Source organism: Anastrepha obliqua, chromosome 2 (genome assembly GCF_027943255.1).
Source record: "Anastrepha obliqua isolate idAnaObli1 chromosome 2, idAnaObli1_1.0, whole genome shotgun sequence".
Taxonomy (NCBI): Eukaryota; Metazoa; Arthropoda; class Insecta; order Diptera; family Tephritidae; genus Anastrepha; species Anastrepha obliqua.
The window spans coordinates 84538869-84562707 of record NC_072893.1 but is presented as its reverse complement, the minus strand read 5'-3'; the positions used below and the strand labels follow the sequence as shown (position 1 = coordinate 84562707).

At 36.3% G+C, this 23839-nt stretch overlaps 2 protein-coding genes across 4 annotated transcripts in view; both read right to left on the bottom strand.

The window, feature by feature from the left end:
- Positions 1-13409, bottom strand: part of LOC129239271 (tetraspanin-9) — a 42311-nt gene extending 28902 nt beyond the window's left edge. The window contains exon 1 of one of the 2 annotated variants that reach the window (XM_054874647.1): positions 13180-13409. The gene's annotated coding sequence lies outside the window, so the exon portion shown is untranslated. Of the gene's footprint in view, positions 1-10570; positions 10590-13179 lie in introns of those variants that run through there. The other variant, XM_054874653.1, reaches the window with a different exon arrangement.
- A 7854-nt stretch (positions 13410-21263) lies between these two features.
- Positions 21264-22764, bottom strand: LOC129239359 (protein THEM6). Of its 2 annotated transcripts, none has more exons than XM_054874813.1 (3): positions 22680-22764; positions 21978-22118; positions 21264-21907 (listed from the first exon to the last, which is right to left on the bottom strand). In XM_054874813.1, the coding sequence occupies exons 2-3, from the start codon at positions 22111-22113 to the stop codon at positions 21462-21464; spliced, it is 582 nt and encodes a 193-aa protein (XP_054730788.1). In that variant the 5' UTR covers positions 22114-22118; positions 22680-22764; the 3' UTR covers positions 21264-21461. The 2 variants fall into 2 exon arrangements, with proteins under 2 accessions (XP_054730788.1, XP_054730787.1); XM_054874812.1 differs by lacking the exon at positions 22680-22764 and adding an exon at positions 22300-22418.
- Between the last annotated feature and the right edge of the window lie 1075 nt (positions 22765-23839).

Sequence of the window (23839 nt, the reverse complement as noted above, 5' to 3'; positions counted from 1 at the left end):
AAGTCCACACGTCGGGAACTATACAGGCTGCAAAGAAGCGCATGTTTATGCAATACGGGTGCCATGAGTACCAGCTCCGGAGATGATATGCTTAATTTACTCCCCTTGGATCTTAAGATATAACAGGAAGGAATAAAAACAATGTGTATACTCCGTAAATATGGCCTCGGGATACAGAGAAATTTTTAAGTTACTATCTGAGCAGTATCCACTGTTCTTGGCATCTAAAGATGACCTTACACCTAAAGTTTCATTTGAAAAGACATTTGATTTCAAATATCCACTGCGTGAGCAATGGTGTAATCTAGAGTGCACTACAAGAGGTTTGACGGATATTTTCTTTACCGATGGGTCCAAGAATGTAAAAAGGTTCTGGGGCCGGTAGAGTACTTAAACTAGAGTAATAGGTATCAATACGCTATGGGAGGAATGGCAACTGTTTTTCAGTTAGGCTGCGCTAAAAACTCTAGCAAATCTCAAAGATTGTTCAAGAATGTAAGAAGAAGCTTAATTCTGTTGCAAGACAGAATAAGCTCGTACTTATATGGATTCCAAAACACTGCGGGGTTCAAGGGAATGAAATTGCCGATGGATTGGCCAACTGTGGATCAGCGATTCCCGCACAGGGAACCGAAATCAGTTCTGCAGAAATGGATCAGCGATTATGTACGCAATTTACATAAAGAACGATGGTCCGCTCTAGAACGCAGCAAAACTGCAAAGTATATTGTGACAAGCCCGAACAGAAAATTTTCGAACTTTCTTCTAAAACTTGGAAGAAAAGACGTTTTGTTGATGATAGGTATTATTATAGGGCACAATCCATAGGGTCAACATATGAACACCATTGGATTCATTGAAAACCCGATTTGCCTATCTTAATTAGAGGAGGAGGATAGCATTGTGCACTTTCTCTGTGAGTGTCCGGCATTTGCTAGAGCCACGCTGCAAATTTTGGGTTCCGATGTCGTGAGAATGAGTAATATTCGTTCTCTAAAACTGGTGGATATTTACAGATTTACCAGAGAATCTGGAAAATTCTCACAGGACTAACTACCTTTGTTTCTATCTCTATTTTTTCCTACCTTTTTCTCTGATACTTTTCTCCTTTCCCCCTTGACTATTTATCCTCTTTCTAGAGCTCTAAATATAATGGGCTTTTTAGCCTGAGTGTTTTAGGAGTTTCCAAATCTCTCAATGCTTCTTGGCCTTTAGAATTTCGATTTCAATATATTTCAATGAAGGTTGATACACAGATCGCTGTTTGTCCGAAGTACTATAGTTTGGTATTGAAAACGGTGAAATCGATCAATAACCAGGCCGCCAAAGTTACTCAAATTAAGTACCAATTATGAAGACAAAAGAATAAATACGACGCATGTACGTTGACTTTTGGGTAAATGCCACACTCACGACTACGTGTACGACGATAACGACTTAAATCCTATTGAGATCGAATAACTTCACGCACAATATTTTTGTATGGCGAGATAAATTTCCGACCGTCCGTCTGTTATTACAAGCTAAAACTCTCATTGCCAATGTGTTTCTTTGAATCCAGAAATTAACAGCCAACTCAAACTAAATTTTACCAAAACATGCGCGAGTATATGCATTTTGGTATGGACCGAATTCAGCCATCTCAAGTCGTTTTTTTTTGTTACATATTTTTTGTGTTCACTATTCTATTATCAACCACGTTTATATTTAACTAACCTCATCTAAAATTGCATCAAAGCAAAATTACTCTCAAATTTCCATTTTAATCTTCATTCTATCTTTCTTGATGGTATTCATATAAATTTGAAGTAAATGCTTAATTCTTTATTTAGCCGCCTTAAAGTAATTACTTCTTTTTTATTAATATGATTCACTGTATGGACAAATATACCATACTCTTCAGGAAGGAAATCTTTATTTGGGTCCCTACGCGCTCTATTACTTTTCTGTTTAGCGCAGTTGTCCAGTTCACAAAATTATAAATCTTCTGATAAGGTGGTTAATTTTGCGTCACCTTGTACAATAATAAAAGTATTTAAATTTAAATTTTTCAACCGCCATATTGTCCACCTAAGCTAAGCCATTTTAACAGATTATAATATAATATTTAATGCCACGATAACTAATAGAAAAAATTTTTCGATATTTTGTGGTGAAAATTTAGTTTTTAATTAACACGAAACAAAAAAGATGATTTCGCTTCTTATTCTTCAAGCTTATGATCCCATTGGTGGAAACTCTGTGCATTAAAAGATATTCTAAATTTTTTTGTAGTCTTCAAAATTTGGGTTTGGGTCTAAAACAAATTTTGCGTATTCCAAGCTAAAACAACTCCAAGCGAGTCGATTTCCATAATTTTGATGAAAAGTTGTTACATTCTTTGGGACTTATCACATTTTCGGTAAGAATTTGGACTTATCAATGAATAGAAAAAGTTAGAAATAAGTGAAGATGTTTTGTTTATTTTTCGTTATTCTTGCGTTAAAATAAATGCTTTAAAAGAATGGACTTTGCGTTTCACTCTAAGGCTCGCTATTTTGTAAAATTCTAAAAATCTCCTGCATATGCCATTTTAAACTACACTGGAAATGTTTGTCTCCTACAGAAAAGCAAGTTCACCGCGGGTTTCTAATGAATAATATTGAGTTTCATAGATTGTAAAACATTACGTCCAACGATCTTCTAATGTTGCATAAGGTAATGGACTATTGTTATAAAGACTATATACGCTGAATGCTGCGTTGTGGATAAGAGATTAATTAAAAATTTATCAAACTTAATGGAGCTTTATTATGATTGTATCGAGTGTTTCTTAATAGCTTGAGAACTTAAAATAGTAACACAAAACATAAATATTGTTATGATGCACTTTTTTGTTATATTCTGGTAGATAATTTCATGGCATTTATTTTTTGAATATGATATTCGACATATGCCAACCGTGGCTACGAGTTATATGATCCATTCGATCAGTTCAATTTTTGGCAACTTCTTCCAATAACTACTTTTTCCGGATGGCGTCAAAGGTGGTTTGAATATTGCAACAAATCGATTGTTAACGCACTGTATGGCAAGTTGGGACCAACCGCATATTTCCATAATTTGGAAGTGTTGTTCTGGCATTAAACGATTCATGGTGACAACTCAACCATTCTCAGCTGTCAAACCATAATTTTCGATAGCAATAGTTTTAATGCAGCTAAAATAACACCCACTACATGAGCTTTGTTAAAAAATAAGGTGACTTTTCAAATTTCGTGGGCTTTTTTTTATGTTGGTACACTCGTCTAGAAGATATGTTCACGGTGTTAACCGCTTTTCGAAAGCATATCCAAAACTTGTGACTAAAGAAAATTTATATTTTGATGGAACCTATTAAGAAGGTTTTTTGATAAAACTTTTTCGAATTGATATGTATATATCTTAACTATAAGATAAAGCTAAATAAAATAAGAAATTGCAAGTACATTTTATTACATTAGAAGATCAAAACAATTTCAATTCGGTAGTTTATGAATTACTAATATCGTTCGTTTATTTGTGGGATATTAGCCATAAACAGCCAGCTATAGAAATCAAGAGTGTAAGAAGCTATACTCCCTCAAAAGCAACAATATCAGAAAAAGTTAACGAACGGGAAAACAGATTTTGGTTGATTCAAAGGTGAAGCAATTCTTTGACAGTAATAATTTATGATACATATCTTTTATTTTTTAATTTTTCACAGGAAGTGCACTTCGTGCATTGCTTGATTCTTTACTCAACATAACCGACACATTTTCACTTAAACATACACAATTACAAGAAAAACTACCGCATTTGAAGTAGTGAGAATCCACAAGTCGTTCTAAAACAACTTTGCACCCACAACAAGTTGGTGTCTTTCTTAGGTTGATGGAGGCATCGTATCTTAATTCTTGGAAAATGATGGCCGTAACGATGTTACAGTGTCCGCTGAACATTATCGTGATATGATAACAAACCTAATTGGCATGGACTTGGATGGCATGGACTTGGAGAATATGTGGGTTCAACTTGGCAGTGTCACTTGCCACACAGAGCATGCAATAAAGGCTATATTACAAACGAAGTTAGCAACGCTCATTACCATACGAAACAGCGAGTTCAAATGGCCGCTGAGCTCTTGCTATTTGACACCATTGGACTTCTTCCTCTGGGGCTACGTGAAAAGTGTGGTCTAGGACAATAGGTTCGAGGCAATTCGAAAGCTGAAGAACGAATTGTGATGAAAAACCATGGAAAATTTTAATATGTGCATATTGTGTGCCAGACCAGTCATAGTGGGTATTTAACGGATGTTGTGTTGCGTACAGAATACGAGGTGGCATCCATCTCGTACCGCTATTCCGCTCTTAGCAAATTTGACAGATTACAGGTAGATGTGAAGGTGGCCGCCGTAGCCGAATGGGTTGGTGCGTAACTACCATTCGGAATTCACAGAGAAAACGTCGTTTCGCATCTCGGTGAAACACCAAAATTAAGAAAAACATTTTTCTAATAGCAGTCGCCCCTCAGCAAGCAATGGCAAACCTCCGAGTGCATTTCTGCCATGAAAAAGCTCCTCATAAAAATATCTGCCGTTCGGAGTCGACTTGAAACTGTAGGGCCCTCCATTTGTGGAATAAGGTTAAGAAGCACGCCACAAATAGGAGGAGGAGCTCGGCCAAACCCAAAACGGGTGTACGCGCCAATTATATATATGTATATATGTGCATGTGGCGTCAAGCTGGAGTAATTGGTGATTGTAAACCTAGCAATTTGTTCTGTTATTGTTGTAATTTCTTCTTCTTGTATTCTTGTTCGCGTTTTAACATTTCCGACGTCATTTTAACATCACACAAAAATTATTGTATTTCTATTTGATGGGACAATCGTTTATTCCAACGTTCTTTTGTTTCATAAATGTCATAAATGTCATAGACTAAAAAGCATGATGAAATTAAAAAAAATAGTTTCGACTTTTTGTGTTTTATTTATAAAAGAAAATCTGCGGTCTTATTAAATGGCCGTGACTTATTAAATCACCGTGATTAAACCTTCCATGACTTTGAAATCAATTAAAAGTCAACCGTAATGAGTTAACTAAATGCTAACTGTTTTAGTAGTCGCCGACGAAATTTCTAACAGGGTTGCATTTCTTAAATACGATCGCATTAATTAATTTTTAAAATATATCACAACTATTATTTACATACAAATTCCACTGATTTTAATGTGATTCGCTGTCATTGCCACTTTGTCGCCCTCACAATTGTGTGTAAATATTATTGTTGTGATTTTTTCTAACATGGTAATTATTTTCACTGCACTTAAAATAAATTATTGTTCACGATGATTATTATTGTTGCAATGCCTGCATTTTTGTGTGCAATTATGGCCAATGACCGTAAAATATATACAATTATTTATATTAGCATTAAAAATTTAAATACTCGTTCATACGAGCACACACACATGCGCATGTAACGGGGGATTTTTTAGCATTTATCTTTTTAAACAGTTGGTTTAAACAGCTGACACACGTTTCGTGTTTTGTTTCACTGTCAAACATCTTCAGTTTGGTCTATAATTTAACCATGAATCGTCTTACAAACGAACAACGCTTGCAAATCATTGAATTTTATTATAAAAATGCGTGTTCTGTTAAGAAAGTTTAAGATCCACTTTTTTATTGAAAAATTTTGTTCAGCGACGAAGCTCATTTTTGGATCAATGGGTACGTAAATAGCAGAATTGTCGAGTTTGGAGTGAAAATCAGCCAGAAGAATTGCAAGAGCTACCAATGTATCCAGAAAGGTCACAGTTTGGTGCGGTTTATGGGCTGGAGGTATCATTGGACCGTACTTCTTCAAAGATGCTGCGATCGTAACGTAACTGTGAATGGTGAGCGCTACCGTGAAATGATGTCCAACTTTTTTTTGCCCAAAATGCAAGAGCTTGACTTGTATGACATGTGGTTTCAGCAAGACGGTGCCACATGCCACACAGCACGCGTAACAATGGACTTGTTGGGAGGCGAGTTCGGTGAACATTTTATTTTACGTTCGGGACCTGTCAATTGGCCACCCAGATCGTGCGATATAACGCCTTTAGATTATTTTTTGTGGGGCTATGTTAAAGCTCATGTCTATTCAGATAAGCCTGCTTCAATTAACGCATTGGAAGACAACATTAAAGCATTTATATGTGAGATACCGGCCGAAACATTGGAAAGAGTATGCCAAAATTGGACCATTTGAAGCGCAGTCGCGGTCAACATTTGCATGAAACAATCTTCAAGCATTAAATTACAATATATGGACTGTACTATCGATTTAAATAAAAATTTCATGCATTTTTCTGAATTTTACGTGTGTTTTTTGGAGAAACTTTCCTATAGCTGTATATATGAATGTGTGAATTTTTAAGTGTCAGCGTGCTTCAGCGCATTACGCTATTATCCAGTTCCTTTGTGAAGCAACGGGTGGCATCTTTAATCGCGCAACCGGTTTAAGATTCGCAAGTGCAAAAGTAACTCATCTCAATGATGGAGAATCAACATCGCCACCACTTCGATGCCACAGCTGCGTGTGTGGCGGCCACAGCGCTGCATGCAACAACCGCCAAAGCGCGTTTGGCTATGTTCAACCAGATAAGTGTTTTCAGCAGCACATACTTAACTACATACATGCACGTGAACGCCTTTACGCATGTATGTCCATATGTAACTAGTACAAGTTGTGTCAAGTAGCTTCTGGAACAGTTAGCTGCTTGCATTCAAGTGGCAGCAGAAGAGAGTACTCGAATGATGACTTGAAACGCAAGTGCGATGATGTGATTGTTGGCCAGACAATGCACAAATTGCCACACAAAGCTGGATAATTTGTCTGGCATACTTAAAAGGCCATTCGCTTGCGGGTTGGTCAGTTCTTTGATTTATCGTTTTATTTTATTTGTTCGTGTATTTTGACTTAATTTCCAACCAAACTGTGCTCTGCTTTTTCATGCATCATAATATAGGTATATTTGTTTGTAATTCCTACCTAATTAGTGAATAGACTTATACATATGTATATGTAAGTATACATGCACTTTTAGTAAATAAGTAGTTCACCATAAAGTAATAACCATTGCCGCATTTGAAATTTTTAAACTTAATTTTATTCTACCATCTCCCACCACTTTCTTCAACACTGGGTTAATCGCTGCAACTCATGCAGTCTCCATTAAATATTAACTACTTATATATATTACCCATAGCATTTTGGCCATGGTTATAGCTTTGTTACCCAGCCAACGTTCAAAAATATCTGCTTGTATTAAAAGTCTCTATGAAGTGTTCACTTATATATATGTCTTGCTTGTAAAGGGTTGTCCAATAAGAGGTGTTATTTTGATAATTTTCCCGTAAAAGATCAATGGTTTCGTTGCTTCTTGAAAATAAACGTTGTCCATATCAATACCATCCAATTCCGGCCATAAAAAATAGCTAATCATCGCTCGATATCGCAATCCATTCACCGTAACTGTTGCTCCAGCTTCAGTTTCGAAAAAGTAAGGTCCAATGACTCCGCCGGATCATAAACCGCACCAAACAGTCACACGTTGAGAATAAAGAGGTTTTTCAACAATAAATCTTGGATTTTCTGAGCCCCAGATCCGTCAATTGTGCTTGTTGATAAGCCACCGAGGTGGAAATGGGCCTCATCCTTCAAGATAATTTTTTGATGGAATTCCGGATCATTTTCATGCATTTCAACGACCCAATCCGCAAAGACACGAAGTTGTTGATGATCGACCGGGTTGAGTTCTTGTGTTAACTGGACTTTAGAAGCCTTAAGACCCAAATCTTTATACAAAATACAGTGTAATGACGTTTATGGAATGCCTAATTCCAAAGAACGACGAGAAATGGACAAACCTGGGTTTTCTTCAACACTTTCGCCTACAACAGCAGTATTTTCGGCTGTTCTTGAGCGACGGGCACGGGTTTTATTCTGCACATCACTAACTTGTGCCAACAGCTCGAATTTTTTCACCAATTTCTGTATTGCGGTCCAACAAGGAGCTTCACGATGACCCAAAACTGTTCGAGGTTTACGATTTTTAATTAGGCAAACGAATTTCGCATATTTATAATCTTAGTAAACATATTTCTTTACTATTTATTTATTTATTATTATTAATAAAATTTTTTGGACACAACTTTCTTACAGACTATTTAGAACGAAAGGTACAATAGAATAACTATCGACTATAATTTAGTCTCTTCTTCTAATCATAGTCGATAGTCTGCTCTCCTTTGCACGGGCATCAGCTGTCTATTAGTTAGCTAAAAGACAGTCCAGAGCATTATTTACATGCGCGCGGAAGCATTTTGCCGAGAGTAAACGCGAAAAAAGAAAATCAGTAATGGATTTCAAACGTAATAGTGTATTTGCATTATATTTGGCTGGAAAATCACAACCAGCGATTGTTCGTGATCTCGAGCACCTTAAAGTAAATAAAGTTGTTGTTTATCGTACCATTACTCGTTACAACGATACAGGTAGCATCGCGAAACGTCATGGAGGTGGTCCTCAAAAGACAGCAACGTTACGTGAAATGGTTCAAAAAGTGAAGAAGCGATTTGAGCGAAATCCCCGACGATGTGCCAATCAAATGGCGAAAGAACTGAAAATATCTGACCGTAGCATCCGCTGCATACTGAAAAAATGTCTCAAAGTCAAGCCTTACAAAATTCAAAAGGCGCATTATCTCACACCAAAGCAGCAACAAATCAGACATGAGAGAGCGAAGGAGTTACTTCGCTTGGCCGAAAACAGTAAATTTCCGAACATTGTGTTTTCTGACGAGAAAATGTTTTACATTGAGCAATTCGTAAACTCCCAAAATGATAGGGTTTATTTGACCGACCGTTCATATGAAAATTTGAGTCATCGATTGGCCACCAGGAGGCAGCACCCGCCACAGGTAGTGGTTTGGGCCACTATAACCGCAGATGGGCGCTCACCAATCGTTTTCATCGGGCCTGACGACAAGTCAAATGCGAAATATTATCGGGAAAGTATTCCGGAGGTTGCTTTGATGTCCTTGGCAGACAAACATTTCGCTGGCCAACCATGGACGTTTCAACAGGACTCGGCACCGTCTCACAAAGCTCGAGTGAACCAAGAATGGCTAAAAAATAACCTTCCGAACTTCATAACGTCCACTTAATGGCTCTTAAATTCACCAGACGCGAACCCGATGGATTATTCTCTTTGGACCATTTTCGAGAACAAGGTCGGAACTAAAAGATTCATTAGTCTCGAGGCGCTGAAAAAAGCCATTGTCCGCGAGTGAGCAAAAATACCTGCAAGCCACATTCGGGCAGCTTGAGATTCATTTCTCAAGACACTTCGAGTGCCGGACTCTGTATGTACATAAAAGACTTCCGAATATGTGTTTTATGTGGACGCTTTTTTCCATAGGTTTTTTTTTAGCATACTATTTTCATATCCTGCTGCCGGAAGGAGGCAAAATATATGGAGCAAAGCATATGTGTTCATATATTTACAAATATTTATATACCATGCCCGAACTTTTTTGTCAGCTATTGTTTTTTTGTTGCACTCTTAATTTATTAGAGGTTTTTAATAAATATTTCTTTGTTTGTTTTTTCCTTTTGCCTAAGCGCTCCGAAGATTTTCATAATTTTTCAAAAAAAATGTATTTAGATATTCTCTAATGCATTAAATTGCTTTTGATGTGCCCATTGGGATCCGCAGTGGCCTCAATACCTGAACTCATAGCTAAAATTTCAAACAGGTAGTTAAGATTGACTTTGCAAATATTCTAGTAGACAGCATTTTTCTATTACTCTCTCCTTGAGTTGTACTGCATCTGGTTTTTGTTTTCATCATTTTGTTTTTCACACTTTTCTATACAACAACAGAGTATAGCTGTAGTTAGCTACTTTCGGAAAATCAACGTCATGCGACAACTGGTTTGACTGCAATACTTTGTTGTTGTGGTGAAATGGCTTAGACGTTATCTACTACTGGCGATTTAAACGGAGTGAGTTTTCAATGCAAAAAGACAAATCTTAAAAAGTGTCTAAATTTTGTTAAGAATGTGTAGGTGAATGGAAATTTGCATGCAATCAAGCAAGAAAATCCAGAGCTGGGGCAACTAAATATTCCATTTACATATATCGCACCCTAAATACAAAAGGGTCACAACTCAAAATGTACTTCTGCTCAAATATGAATGAGACGTTATCAATAAGACGGTCCGCGGATGACATATGGCAAAAATAAATTTTTTGTTTTTTGGTAGGACTGTTATAAGCTTACATGGCAAATTTCAGCGTGATATGTGTGTGGAAAATTTTGAGTTGTGACCCTTTTGTATTTAGGGTGCGATATATGCGTTTTATATTTTCTCAGAAACTAAAATAATGAATGCATAAAGCACTTTGACCCAATTTTCCTTAAAACCAATTTTTATACAACTATGTACATATATATACATATGTATGGAAGTATGTAAGATATCTAATTATTACTCTTTTTTTAATTTCACTTACTTCGCCTGCACTTGAGTCATAAAAATATCAACTTCGTGTTAAAAACAAAATTCACCAATTATTTATTGTGTCGCTCCAATCAACCACACCTGTTGCCGATTTAACAAAATAAATGATAATACACACACACTCGCACGTGCACACACACACACCAGATACTACTTGCATGGCTTCTTCTCTATGAAAAAAGTAGCTGCGCTGCCGTTGCTGCTCATCGCTTGATAAATTGATTGTATCTTAGCATTTGTACTGATTCGTTCATTTTTTATCAGCCAACACTCCAAGCCTCCACACACACGTGTAACATAGCACACATATAGCACGAGTGGGGGGGAGAATGACGGGGCGTATACTTTACACTTACAAAACCCTGTGCAAACATCTATGAAATATTTACTTAAGTATTTGTGGTGCTATGCGTGTGCTTGCATTTGTTTGTGTACATTTGCGGCATTAGCTGCACATTTGAGTGATTTAAGTGAGATGTGGTGGCGGCAACAAGAGTTGCTACTGCGGTAAGCTAATATTTATAAATAAACAACAACCATTAACAGCACAACAGCAACAAGCACACAACGGTGATGGGATGCATCCGCTTTAGTGCATCCGTTAATTTAAAAAAATATGCAGAAAAAAGATTAGCTACTAAAACAATTGTATGATGACGGCTAATTGTATTTTTAAAATAATGAAAAAAGTGCTTTATAGTAAAATGCTAAGATTATTTTGCTAGTTTACCGTAATACAACTGTACTTGCTGTCTTATGGAAGATTTACAAGTCTGTCAGATAAAGTATGCTGGTTGGTGAATAACTAAATTTTAATGCAAAATTTAAATGATAACAGAGAGCAGCTATAAACTTAGCAAAGTATAGCTGTGAAATACAGTATATGCCAAGAAAATGTATACACACCTGAATTTGCTGCAGGGGAAGGTCATGCCAAGTATTTGTAAGGCTAAGGAAACTGTTATTTTCAGCAAGTTTGTGCACTCTCCACTATCAAAGTGATGTGAGAGCTTATCTCAATGAAATCAGATCAGACAAACAGATGAATTGGTTGAAGAAGGACCTTCAACTGGTCTCGGCGCTCTTAAGAGCTTATTTTATTGTATGTTTTTCTTTGTAGTAACTTATCAATGATAAAAATTGATAGAGAAATCGAAGAATACATGACAAAATGCTTCACCGTGCTTGCTACTCCATTGCTCCAAAATAAGGAACAGTTAGAGCAATTGAATTGATTAAATAAAGTCTACATTTTTTTTTCATTATTTATTATTCATTTAAATATTTATTACTAGCAGATTAAATTCAAATGCCTTTCAAAAGACGCGCCAAAATGTTGTGTTAATATAAAATATGTCGAATTTTGGATTTTTCAGGTCTCCCTATTTTTATTCAGAATATGGTTCATTTGTGAAAAATCACATCATTTAATGCCCACCATGATCCCGTCTACAGGTAAAATCGGCTAAACAGTCAATTCATGAATGCCTAATTGTTGAGCACGTCCAGATCGATGTTGAAGGTTTTTCAGCATTACTTTGCGCTACAGCAGCAATATTCTCAACAGAATGCCCAGTTTTTGGCCTGTCAGTCCTTTTTCTATACTCGACAGAACCAGTTTCTTAAAATTTTTGAACCTTTGAACTGCCGATTCAATCGAATGATTGAATTTGTGATATGTTGTTCTTAAACATCGACCATTTCCATTATAAGTTTCAATAACTTTAACGCGATGTTCTATTATATAAATATCATACACTAAGAGGTCATAATCTATTGGCTGCACATGCGTACAAGATAGGGATTGCTAACATGGACAAATGCAGGAAATGCAAAGAGGATGTTGAAGAAATTTTAGAACACCTTCTGTGCGTTTGTCCGGTATTATTAAAAAGGCATTTAAAATGCCTGGGAGCCCCATAGTTTGAGGGTGTGGAGGACGTCTCAAAAGCAGATCTCCCAGCTCTGCTTAGATTCACCAAAAGCGCTGACATCCTACATGATGTCTACTTTCAGTATTCATAGAAGTCGGTCTCAATCTGGTATCGCTAGGGACCAGGCTAGCCTAACCTAACCTCTATCGTATAAAATTTTACATCTGTCTCCTTGACATGACAAATGTCAAAGATGACATAAAAAAGATAATCTTTTTCAAGCCAAGTTTAAAAGCTTGGGCTGCTACTACCTGCAGCGCCTTCGTAACCCGCCTTCCTACCACAACTGTCTTTTTTAAATTGTACTTTTAATCATGGGGTCAAATACATATGAACTGTTTTAATAATCACGTAGAGTGCGTCTACTTTTTTTTGGGACACTCTGTATGTCATTCTTGGAATTATTTTTTACGAGTTCTTATATGTATAAGGAAAAAAAATGTTTGAGCATAGACACGATTTTTTTTTTTAAATACCCTATAATTTATACAAATAATTAATATTTAATTATGCATTATAATTATTTATTTTTTGTATTTATTTTTCCCCTTACAATTACATATTTATAAAAAATAATCACCAAATTGAGTATTTGCAATTTCACTGCATTGAAAAAGTAGACTTTTTTCAATAAAAAAAAAATCATAATAATCCTTGTTGTCCTTACTCTTAACCACTTTATTGCGACAGCACCCAACTAACCAGCACCTCATATACGAGTACGATATATATGTATGTGTAAGTACATCAATAAAGCACTGCGTAACATTACAACTGAACTGAACACAACTGATAATTCACTTAAATAAACATTCACATTTATTTATCTCGCCGTTTTAAAGTTTCAGCTTTTCGCGTCACCGTTCTGTACGTTGCGAGCATTCAACAACAACTGAATGCATTAAACATTCTTTGGTATCGCTAACAGTCCACAGCGGACGGCATTCACAGTCAACCAGATAAATAAATAGATACTTATTACCGAGGAGCTACTCTTCGTTGTAAATACGCGCTAGATATTAAATCCAATGAAGAGGGGAGGCGCGCAATAAGCAAAGCATCTGCTACTGAGGCGGCGGCCGCTACTGCTGCTGCTACTTTACACCGTTGCATTCTTACTTGATTGCTGCTCTCTTTCGGATGCGCCACATTCATTTGCACATATTCATTGCACATATGCATTACTTGTTGCTGCTTGATTGACGATGTTGTAGCTGGCATTGATGCCCTCGCATTCAACTTAGGCGCTAATTGATGGTGGGTAAACATCAACGGAGAAAACACTTAAAACCTATTGTTTATTATTCTGCCAATAGTTGATGGCACACTCACAGTGCTTGAAAATGTTCGATCATACCGTCAAACATGTTCGAATGCAAGTTCTCTGTGAGTTAAGTGGGATTTAAGCTGGTTTAGGTAAGGTAGCATGAACCAACGACATAAGGGCTCGTAAGAGGGAAATAATAAAAAAAAACTATTTTCAACTACGAATTATGCGACGAAACGAAAGCAAAGAAGACTGCAGTGATTGCTCAATGAATGAATAAACAACGTACGTTTCACAAAAGCTGTGAAACCTTATATTTTAAAAACTAAAGGTATAAGTTTAACAAAGCAATTGCCTGCTAACTTTTTTACGTGATTTATTAAGTAGCTCAAAACACCCTTTATTATGCTAAATTTTTCTGAATATAATAAAGCTTCTGAAACATGTTTTTATGTCGTATTATTCTTTAAGTGTGCTCACGTTGCACAAACAATCACGTCTAAATAGCGAACAAGACAACACCAAAAATGTAAACAAACTAGGAAGTGTACACAAAAGAGAAACATCAAGAAATTGCCGTCACATATTTTTCCCCCAAATTCGGTAATAAATACACAGCCTTCTTCTATAAATGACTCATGGTAATGAATGATAGAATACAAGAATGACGTCAATACAGCAAATAAACAAAGAAACGAAGAGTAAGAATAAACGAAAGTGAGAGGAATCCCAAGGATATAGAATAAACCGTACGGGTATGGAAATGAGTTTCCGTCCTTTCTTAGCTAAAGTTACGAATTATTTAAACAATTAAATCATACATGATATTATGTGAAGTATGCGCCATTGGCGGCCGCCTTAGCCGAATGGGTTGGTGCGTGACTACCATTCGGAATTCAGAGAGAACGTAGGTTCGAATCTCAGTGAAACTCCAAAATTAAGAAAAAGTTTTTTCTAATAGCGGCCGCCCCTCGGCAGGCAATGGCAAACCTCCGAGTGTATTTCTGCCATGAAAAAGCTTCTCATAAAAATATCTGCCGTTCGGAGTCGGCTTGAAACTGTAGGTCCCTCCATTTGTGGAATAAGGTTAAGAAGCACACCACAAATAGGAGAAGGAGCTCGGCCAAACACCCAAAAAGGGTGTACGCGCCAATTATATATATATACATATGTGCCATTGAAAGCTGCAACTTTACTCCATCTTTCAGGCAACATACAGATTCCTCTGACAAAAAATTCGTGTTCGTTTGACTTGATCCATTCATGAAGCCAGTTTGCGATGCTGTCTTCTCTCGTATCGATAGGAACAGATTTTCCAATTCAATCCCTCTAAATATTTATGGACCGGTTTAGCAACATGTGGCCTGGTGTTGTCATGCAGTAAAATTAGTTTGTCATTCAAGCAGCATCTCACACGTCACCAAACGTCTCTCGATATACCTCTCCTCCAATTGATATGGCACCCAGTTACCTGCTTTCCGGACCATTCCCATCTGAAATTGCCACTTTGGAAGCATCGAAACCCCTCTTTACAAGTTGTAATTGATGGAGCGTGATTACCATAAATATTGATCAATATACGACACGTTTCAGCTGCACTTTTCTTTAAAACTTTGAAAGGTAATAATGAAGCACGACTTCTTGTAAATGCTGTTTTTTCGAGACGAAAAAAGGATATTTACGCTTCAATCGAATGTCAACTACTGCGATCGAGACCTCCCATATACACCTTCAAATCACCAGTCTATTACTAGTGCGAACACAAAAATAGTATCATAAGCGCCCTCTTTTACAAGGGCGGAAAGTTATTCCCATACCCAATACATTTACACACAAAGGTTTGTTTATATTCGGTGTGAGTACTAAATTGTCAAATTCGCCAAAAATAAAGTATCAGTTCTCGGAAAGCGCTACCTGTATCCTCTGCATCGTTGTTCATGATAAGGGAGTAAGATTAGGTTATACAAATAGATAAGTTAAAAATATATTCGAAAAGTGTACTAAAAATGATGTACAAATAAATACTAGTATGCAATAATAAAATTAAAGTGCTGCAGCTTTTCCAATTGGGCCCCACAAATTGAAGAATTTTTTCGACAAATGGATCACCCCACTATTTTATGCCACTGCGAACCAAAACTTATGAGTTAAGAGCTTGCGCTTGAAGCAGAACTTTTGCGAGTAATTCTGGCGGGGCGTCACTAGGGAAAATGTGGAACAAATCAGTGTCAAAATTACCAACTTTCGTAAGCGGGACTGGGCCCTTCCAGTGCACTGGGAAATACTCGAAAAGAATGTTACGGTCAACAAGGAGCTCTACATTGCCCAGCTACAACGTGTGAATGAAGTTTTTCGACTGAAAATACCTGAACGACATGGTCAAACCATACTCCTTCATGACAACGCCAGGCTCCATGTTGCCCATGTTGCACAACTCGTCAAAACCGCACTTCAAGAGCTCGAATGGGAAGTTCTTCAGCATCCGTCGTATTCTCTCGACCTTACACACACCGATTACCACTTTTTCCACTCCCTACCAAACTATATGAAGGGCGTTACTTTCGATAACAAAGAGGTCCTTAAAAACTGGCTCAATAACTTCTTTGACATCAGACCAAACGATTTTTGGCGGAACGGCATCAACAAATTGGTCAAAAAGTGGGAAGAGGATGTAAACAGCAACGGTGAATATATATATAAGTGATTACCTTATTGATATAATTATTCGCTTGATGCCGAAGAGCGAAAGGACAAATCATAAACAATCATTATATATACTTGTGAACTAATTAACTGAATACAAACAGACAGGCAATGGAGCGCGTAAAGGTCAAAATAAAGATTTGGATTACTAAAAATATATTTTTTTATTTAGTAAAAAAGTTATTCAAAAACAAAATTTGATGATTAACCCTGTCCCATGTCGTCCCATTTAGCACCTTAATCCCATGCCCATGTAAGCTCGACAGGAAAGCAGCGTGCACTGCATCTTCACCTGCCGTTTCGTTATATTTATCGATTTCTATACTCATATATTTCAAAATGATCTCCAAAATGTCATCTGAAAACAATAGCGAGCAAGCGATCCCCTCCCTTAGCCGTTAGAGCACGATTTTTTCTTCCGGCAAATGGACGCACGCCGACCTCGTACTTCAGGTAAATTTAACGTATATTTATACCAATGTTTCCCATACACACATCGTCGTTGTCGAGTAGACGTTGATGGCTGTGATGCTTCTTCTTCAAATAATTCTTCTATATTAAATTCTTCAGGGTCTTCTCTTATTATTCTTCAAGAACATCTTCTTCATCATCATTTGAATCGCTTTCGAAATATTTTACAGATTCTCGATGACGCAGAATTCGCTCAATTCCAGCGCTTGTTCGATCTGCCATTTTGTATTAAAATAAAAATTTTTATTTTTGATAGCCAAAATTAGGCAATATATGTTAGTTAAAATAGCTTAAATTGACATATTTCCCACACAAAAAAATTTCACTTACCTACAGAAAACTCCCGAAACCTATGTCGATGGGTCGTTGACGTACGCTTGTAAATTGCTTGCTCTGGCTGTTCAGCACAAACTGTACTACGAATTCGAAATTTTGACTAGAGTAACCTTGTGACGAAAGTTTTTTTTTTTTTGGAAAGTGGGTAACCCCTCCAACTTGCTTAGTTATCCCGGAGAAAACCAAAAAGAAACGGGTCGGACATTAACTACCCATCGACATGGGAATACGTTTATCGGCGATTTTAAAGTTTATATCTGAATTTTATCTAAGTGCGGTTCAAAGTTTTCACTCTTTTGCACATTCTTTTGGTAAATCGACACAAGAAACTGCGTAATTCTTACATTTTAGACACACAATGTGTTTAAAAGTTACACGGTGCTACAGTGAATCAGAACTTTTGAAGTGACTCATCACTGTAGATCTAACCGAGAACGATGCGGAACCGTGTTCAAAAAATTTTTAACACCCTCAAATTTTTTATTTATCGTTAAAAAACCGATTTTGGCTGTTTTCCCACACTTAAAAATTCGTAGCTCGTATGCATTTTATCCGATTTCCAATCTTGAAACAGTTTTGTTGAGGTGAATGTGAGTCCTTCTGAGGTATGTATTCTATTTTCCAGGCTCAGCAAAAATATTCCCTGATCTTTCAACACAAAACTTAAATTGTATTCAATTCTTCCAATTTTTGCGAGTTTGACGAGATGTTGTCGATAGTATTGAAATGAAAGGTTTATTTATGTATTAGTAGAAAGCTATAAGCTGTGTCTATTCCGAATGTAAAAAGCATTTAATTTCAAAAATCGATCAAAAAGTGTCGAAGTAACGGATTTTTTTGTAAAACAAAAAAAACGGTAAACTGAAAGTTTTGTTCACTACTTTCATATTTGCAAATTTAATGCGGTTTTCCGTTATTATTCGCGAAATACGTATATAATTAAGTATTTTTACTCATATCTGTGCCCATTCCGAATCTAGCAAGCATTATTTCATCAAAATTGATTAGAAATTTTCCGAGTGAAGAACGTTTTTGTAGAAATAAAATAAAAACAGAACATTCTCGAGTTGAACAGAGACGGCAGAAGAATATTATAACGTCAAAAAAAAATAATGCAAAAAGTAACGCAATTTGCTGACTTACTTCGGCCATTTTCTGACTTAGCCGGCCGTAGTATTACCTAACTAAACCTCACCTAACCTAACGTTATCGAAGTCAATCCAACCGTACACAATGTGAAATAATCGAACCCATTGTGCTGCTTTTCTCTATTGCAAAAGGAAGCCTTTTTGATTAGTCTAATCTCACTTCACTAAATAGAGCCCTACGTAACACAATTGAACCGATTGCATTGTACTTCTATGTTTACTCGATTCAACACATCTACAAATAAACGTAACGTATCTTTACCTAGCATATCACAAAATAACATAACCTTACAGGAAATTCGTAACTAAAATCAACCTAACCAAACTTCATTAACCTGAACGAATCTAACGCAATCTGAGCTGAGTTTTTTTCATGTAATACAAGAGTGGCTAATTTGAACAAAAAATAACGTTTAAAAATATAAATATTTTTGTTTTTTTTTAAATGTTTTTATTAAAAGTTACTTTTTTACCAGCAAATTGCGAGCGATTCTGCTGTGTCATGCAAGCTTCGGTTGGTCAGTTTGGATTAGGTAAGCTTGGGTTATAATGAGTTTTAATATGTTAGATGTATTCATAGTTATGTAAACTAATTGCTGTCTCTCAAAATTAGCCACAATGAGCAGTAAAGCACTCTCGGTCATGCGGTATTCTCTCGCAGTATCGGTTCAGCTGGAAAAACTTAAAAAAAAATCGTAACTTTTACAGTTTTCAGTGTAATAAACATGAAAAATAGCTTATTTCGAGCACATTTTATTGGAGTTTAAAAATATATATATATTTTTCTGCCCGTTGGAGAATAATGCCCAAAAAATTGCTTCACATTGAAAAAAACGTGGAAAAATTGCACAAATCAGAGCTTGTTATTAAAAATTTCTTTTGAACGTCAATCGTCCAATCTTAGAATTATATATTTACATTCATAACGCACATACACTCCCCTTCCCAAGCCCATATTGAAATAAAAAATCGGTTGAAAAATGGGTTAGTTATGTATTTTTACTTCATCAAAAACACCATAAATCGGTTTTTAACAATAAATAAAAAATTTGAGGGGGTTTTGAATATTCTAAACACAGTTTTGTGTTGTACTGATCTTGACCTAAAACGTGCACTATATCACTTGAAGAGTTCTTTCGATTTTTTTTATTTTGTAGCACCATGTTATATTTAAAAAAACGGGGAACATTTTTGTGGAACATTGTAACTATCGAACTCCTCAATTGATTGACTTTTTTGTCTCTTTTGGGGGAAAGGCAAGAAATGCTCATTGCAGAGATATACAGTTAATTAAAATTAAATATGTCAAAGGTCCAAATGCAACTTAAATTCCAAAAATAAGTCAAAACTATAATTTGGTTCAAAATTTGAGTTTGTCGTACAGTCCTGTTTTTAATAGAGTACCTTTTTATTTAACTACATATACATACACAGATGCTCAAAAGAATTTTTCCCCTTCAACTTCGGGTTATGATATTGTGGGGGAAAAGTGGTGAGTGAGTGATACTCTCTCTCTCCACCTTGTAACAGAAATTATAATTTTTCTACGTACATAAATGATGAAATGACCAAGATCTTAACCATTCAGAAATAGACACTCTAATCGTATAGTGTTTGTGAGATTATCTCATTCTTAACCACGTTCTCACTGTGGCATTTATTGTCATTCATTTAATTGTATATAATCGAAAGTCTCTGTAATTATTATGCAATTCCATTGCACGACTAACTAATACTACCTAATTGCAATGGCGCAGTAGGATATTACAAATATATTTTATGTGTGCGGTGCTGCTATGGAAGCTGCAAAATCTCCAATTTTCGTTCACAAAATTTCCAATTAATGTTTCTTCCGGTGTGCCATCACTGGCTGAAGTTATAAAAAATGCAAATTTTGAGAGCGAGAGAAAAATAGTTTCGCATCTTGTAATCTATAGCCTCAACGACTGATTGGACGTGCGTAAGATTAAGTGTGAAATGAGAGAGCGGAATTCTCCTGCCGAGTTCCCAATGGCATAGCAGCCGAATTTACTCTTACAAATTAGCTTTGGATAACCAAACCTTATAATCTATCAAGCCTTGCATATTACCCATGGTCCAAGATTGGTATATGAAAAAGTGCAAAATAGGAAAATATTATAAATAAGGTGAAGTCAGTATACTCTGCTTATTTTCGTATGCGTATAATATGCATCTGATTGGCATCACAGTTTCTTTGCCTCTTCTTCGCTCTAGCTTTTGCATTGGAAATTCGCACTAAATTACCAATTCTAAGAGCATTTATATAATTCTGCAATTTCCTTAAATATTGCTAAATATCTATTGTTATTTCTTCTAATTGCTTCAGAATATTAACAAAAATAATAACCATTTCAGAAGATTTATAATTTTTGCAAATGACGTCATAATTGACACTTGTGACCTCGATAGCTGCAGTATAAAAGCATGTAAAGGTCAAAATAAATATTTCCGTCTCTAATTTTTTCATTAGTAAAAAATGTATTCAAAAATTAACTTCTATGTATGATCTAAGTATTCAAGACTCCTTTACACTTGCCCAATTGGGTGCTAATTTCGGGAGAGTTCTAGTATTACCTTTCATTTTTTGTTTATTTCGCACGTTACTAGCAATTTTGTTATTGGAATATTTTTTTGTTACCGAAAGCAGCCACTATTTCCTGTACCGCAACTCTAACGCTCGCACAAGCAACATTGCCATTATCAAACCGAAATGCTGTTGTTGCATAATTTAAGGGGCAATACCTCCGCCATGCATGCAATTATTATGTCTCACAGCTTCTCACAATAAAACATGAACTATGCCTCTGAACTTTGAGTCTCTTAAATTTTATTACAGCACCACTATTCTTTAAATGTGCGCGACACTGTACAGAAGTACATATTTAAGTAAAAAAAAGTAAAAATAAAAATGTTTCACCTATATTGTGTATGAGTGTATTGTGTATATGAGTATATGCACATAATCTAAAATAAATGTAAGCTAACTTATAGTCCACTTAACATTCACTTTTCCTTGCGCAGCTTTTGACTAGATACTTCGATCGAGTCTAACCACAGCTTCAGATCCGCTGGCATATCCGGTCGAGTTGTGGCTTCGGGAAAGGTTTTCATCAACTCAGTGACATCACAATTGGTGATGCATTGTTTGGATAGTGCCACAGCGCGTACGAAGCCATCCGATAATGTCACAAATGACTGTTCCAAATAAATAGCCTTCTCATCCCACCAAATAAGTTTCGTCTGGATTTTGTATGGGTTGAAAATGGGTATGGTGCGACGGTAGCGAACGCTCGATGCACCTTGTACAGCGCCGCCTTTACGCTGACGTACTTTTTCGTAGAGACCTGTGAGCGCATAAAAATGGAAACGGGCAAAGTCTAGCTCACGCAGATAACGGGCGTTATTCATGTGGCGAATGAAAATATCTACATCCTGTGAAGTACAGAGACCTGTTGACAAAGTCAGAAAAAAATAGAGTAGTTAAAAAACTTTTCAAAAGTTGGGAAAAGTATCACTTACCGTAGATGGTTGTGGTATCAGTGACCCTGCGCTTACTCTGGAATAGACGACCAGCCAAGACTGTGAAAATGCAGCGAATGAAATAGTTAACATCCCATATGATGTAGAGAATGAGCAGAACCACCAGGAATGACATATTGCCTAAGGGAGAGCAAATTAGAGCATAAAATTAGTCTATAGGTTTACATTAATCAAATACTTAAAAATTTGACATCACTCCAAAATGTATTTCTGTAAATAAACTAAAAACTCAACAAAAACAACCACAGTTCCTATCTAATTTATATTAAAACTGGATGCTGATGGACATTTTTACACCAACCTTGAATATCTCTAAACCAGTCACCAAATTGTTAGTTGAAATTGCGGAAATGTGGAAGCAACAGCTAACACTTCAGTCTCGGTCGCGTAACGAACTTTACTCTTTATTTTTACCAAAGTTTTCTCCCCCTTTCTTAAGTTTGCCATCACTATTTACATAAACAGGTCAATTGCTGCAATATTTAAATAATTAAAATGCAACATCTTGACATTTGCCCTAAATTTATGTAAATATTCCAAAAGCTTTACTCAACCAACTAAAGTCAATGGGTTTCAACACACGGCTTCAGCAAAAATTAAAAAAAAATCATAACAATGCAGCTCTTCGGCTTATATGTATGTACATACATATGTATTTTTATTTCCCCACTAGCAACTCACCTGTTTTTTGTTTTCTTCTGCTTCGTTGACGTCCACTTCACACAGCACACAAAAACTAAATGAGCCTTCGAATGACCAAAACAACGCTAATATGTATAAAGCACTAAAATGATACCGGCTGACTTGAGTGCAAGTAAAGTAAAGTAAAAACTAGTCCAAGAAAAAGAGACATGGAGAGAGTAGTGAGCAGCTATTTTGTTGTAGTTCATCCGTCGCAACAAATATACGAGTATTTATGTGTATGCGTACATATACTTTCTTTGCTTTCTCTCATTCTCACAGTCGCTTCATATATTGTTAAATTTGTGTACAGCCGGTTTCTCCCTCAATACGTTTTTCTTTTGATGAAATATACCCTACATTACGCATTTTCGAATTGATGATAGGTAGTGCAATGCATTTTAAGTGCAAACAGGTAGTTTTGAGTTCAAAATACAAAAAACTTCATCCGCCATGCATATGTTTTTGTTACTGTTCATCATAAGAAGATAGCTAAAGATAGAAACATAAAGAAGTTACTTGCCAGTTATCACTCTTCAGAGTGTCACAACCGAAGCAATCCACTGCTCTGCTGTAAGCAGAACCATTTTATAGCCTTAACTGGTTTATAATATAGTATATCGAAATATTTAATTGTTAAAGATTCAGACCAGAGCAAAAGACGGTCGCTGTGGATTTGTTTTCAGAAAATGAAACTATTATCCTTAGGCTGAAAAACTAAATAAAAAGAGGACAAATACTAAAATTTGTTGAGGAAGTTGATCTCAGAGAAATATTCTAAATGCGTTGAGGGGACAGTGCTTAATCCCCTCATAATAATAGATTTAGTTTTGCTAGCTAAAGCTCTTCAGCGAAAAGTGCACTCCAATCTCTTTTAAAGCTTATTCGTACTTACCAGAAACTTTATGACATATCCAACATCATCGTCAGAGCATTTACAGCTTCCTTTACTATTGCGCTCCTCACGTCTCGGTTCATTGCATGGCTTCTTTGTGCGTTCACGCTACGCAGGTCGTCTTCCACATCATCTGCCATTTTCTTGGGGCGGTCCGCACTTTCTGCTGCCCAAATTACAAGAGTTAAAAGTCTTCTTTGCAATTCTCTTGGCGCCCATTCCAAGTACGTGCCCTAGCCGTCGAAGGCATTGGGCCTTCAGGAAG

Bases quoted from the DNA above. Each gene is read 5' to 3' on its own strand.
- LOC129239359 (XM_054874813.1), bottom strand. From the start codon at position 22,113: ATGTCATTCCTGGTGGTTCTGCTCATTCTCTACATCATATGGGATGTT. The intron at 21,908-21,977 runs GTAAGTGATACT...CTTTGTCAACAG, and splicing joins TGATACCACAACCATCTACG to GTCTCTGTACTTCACAGGAT.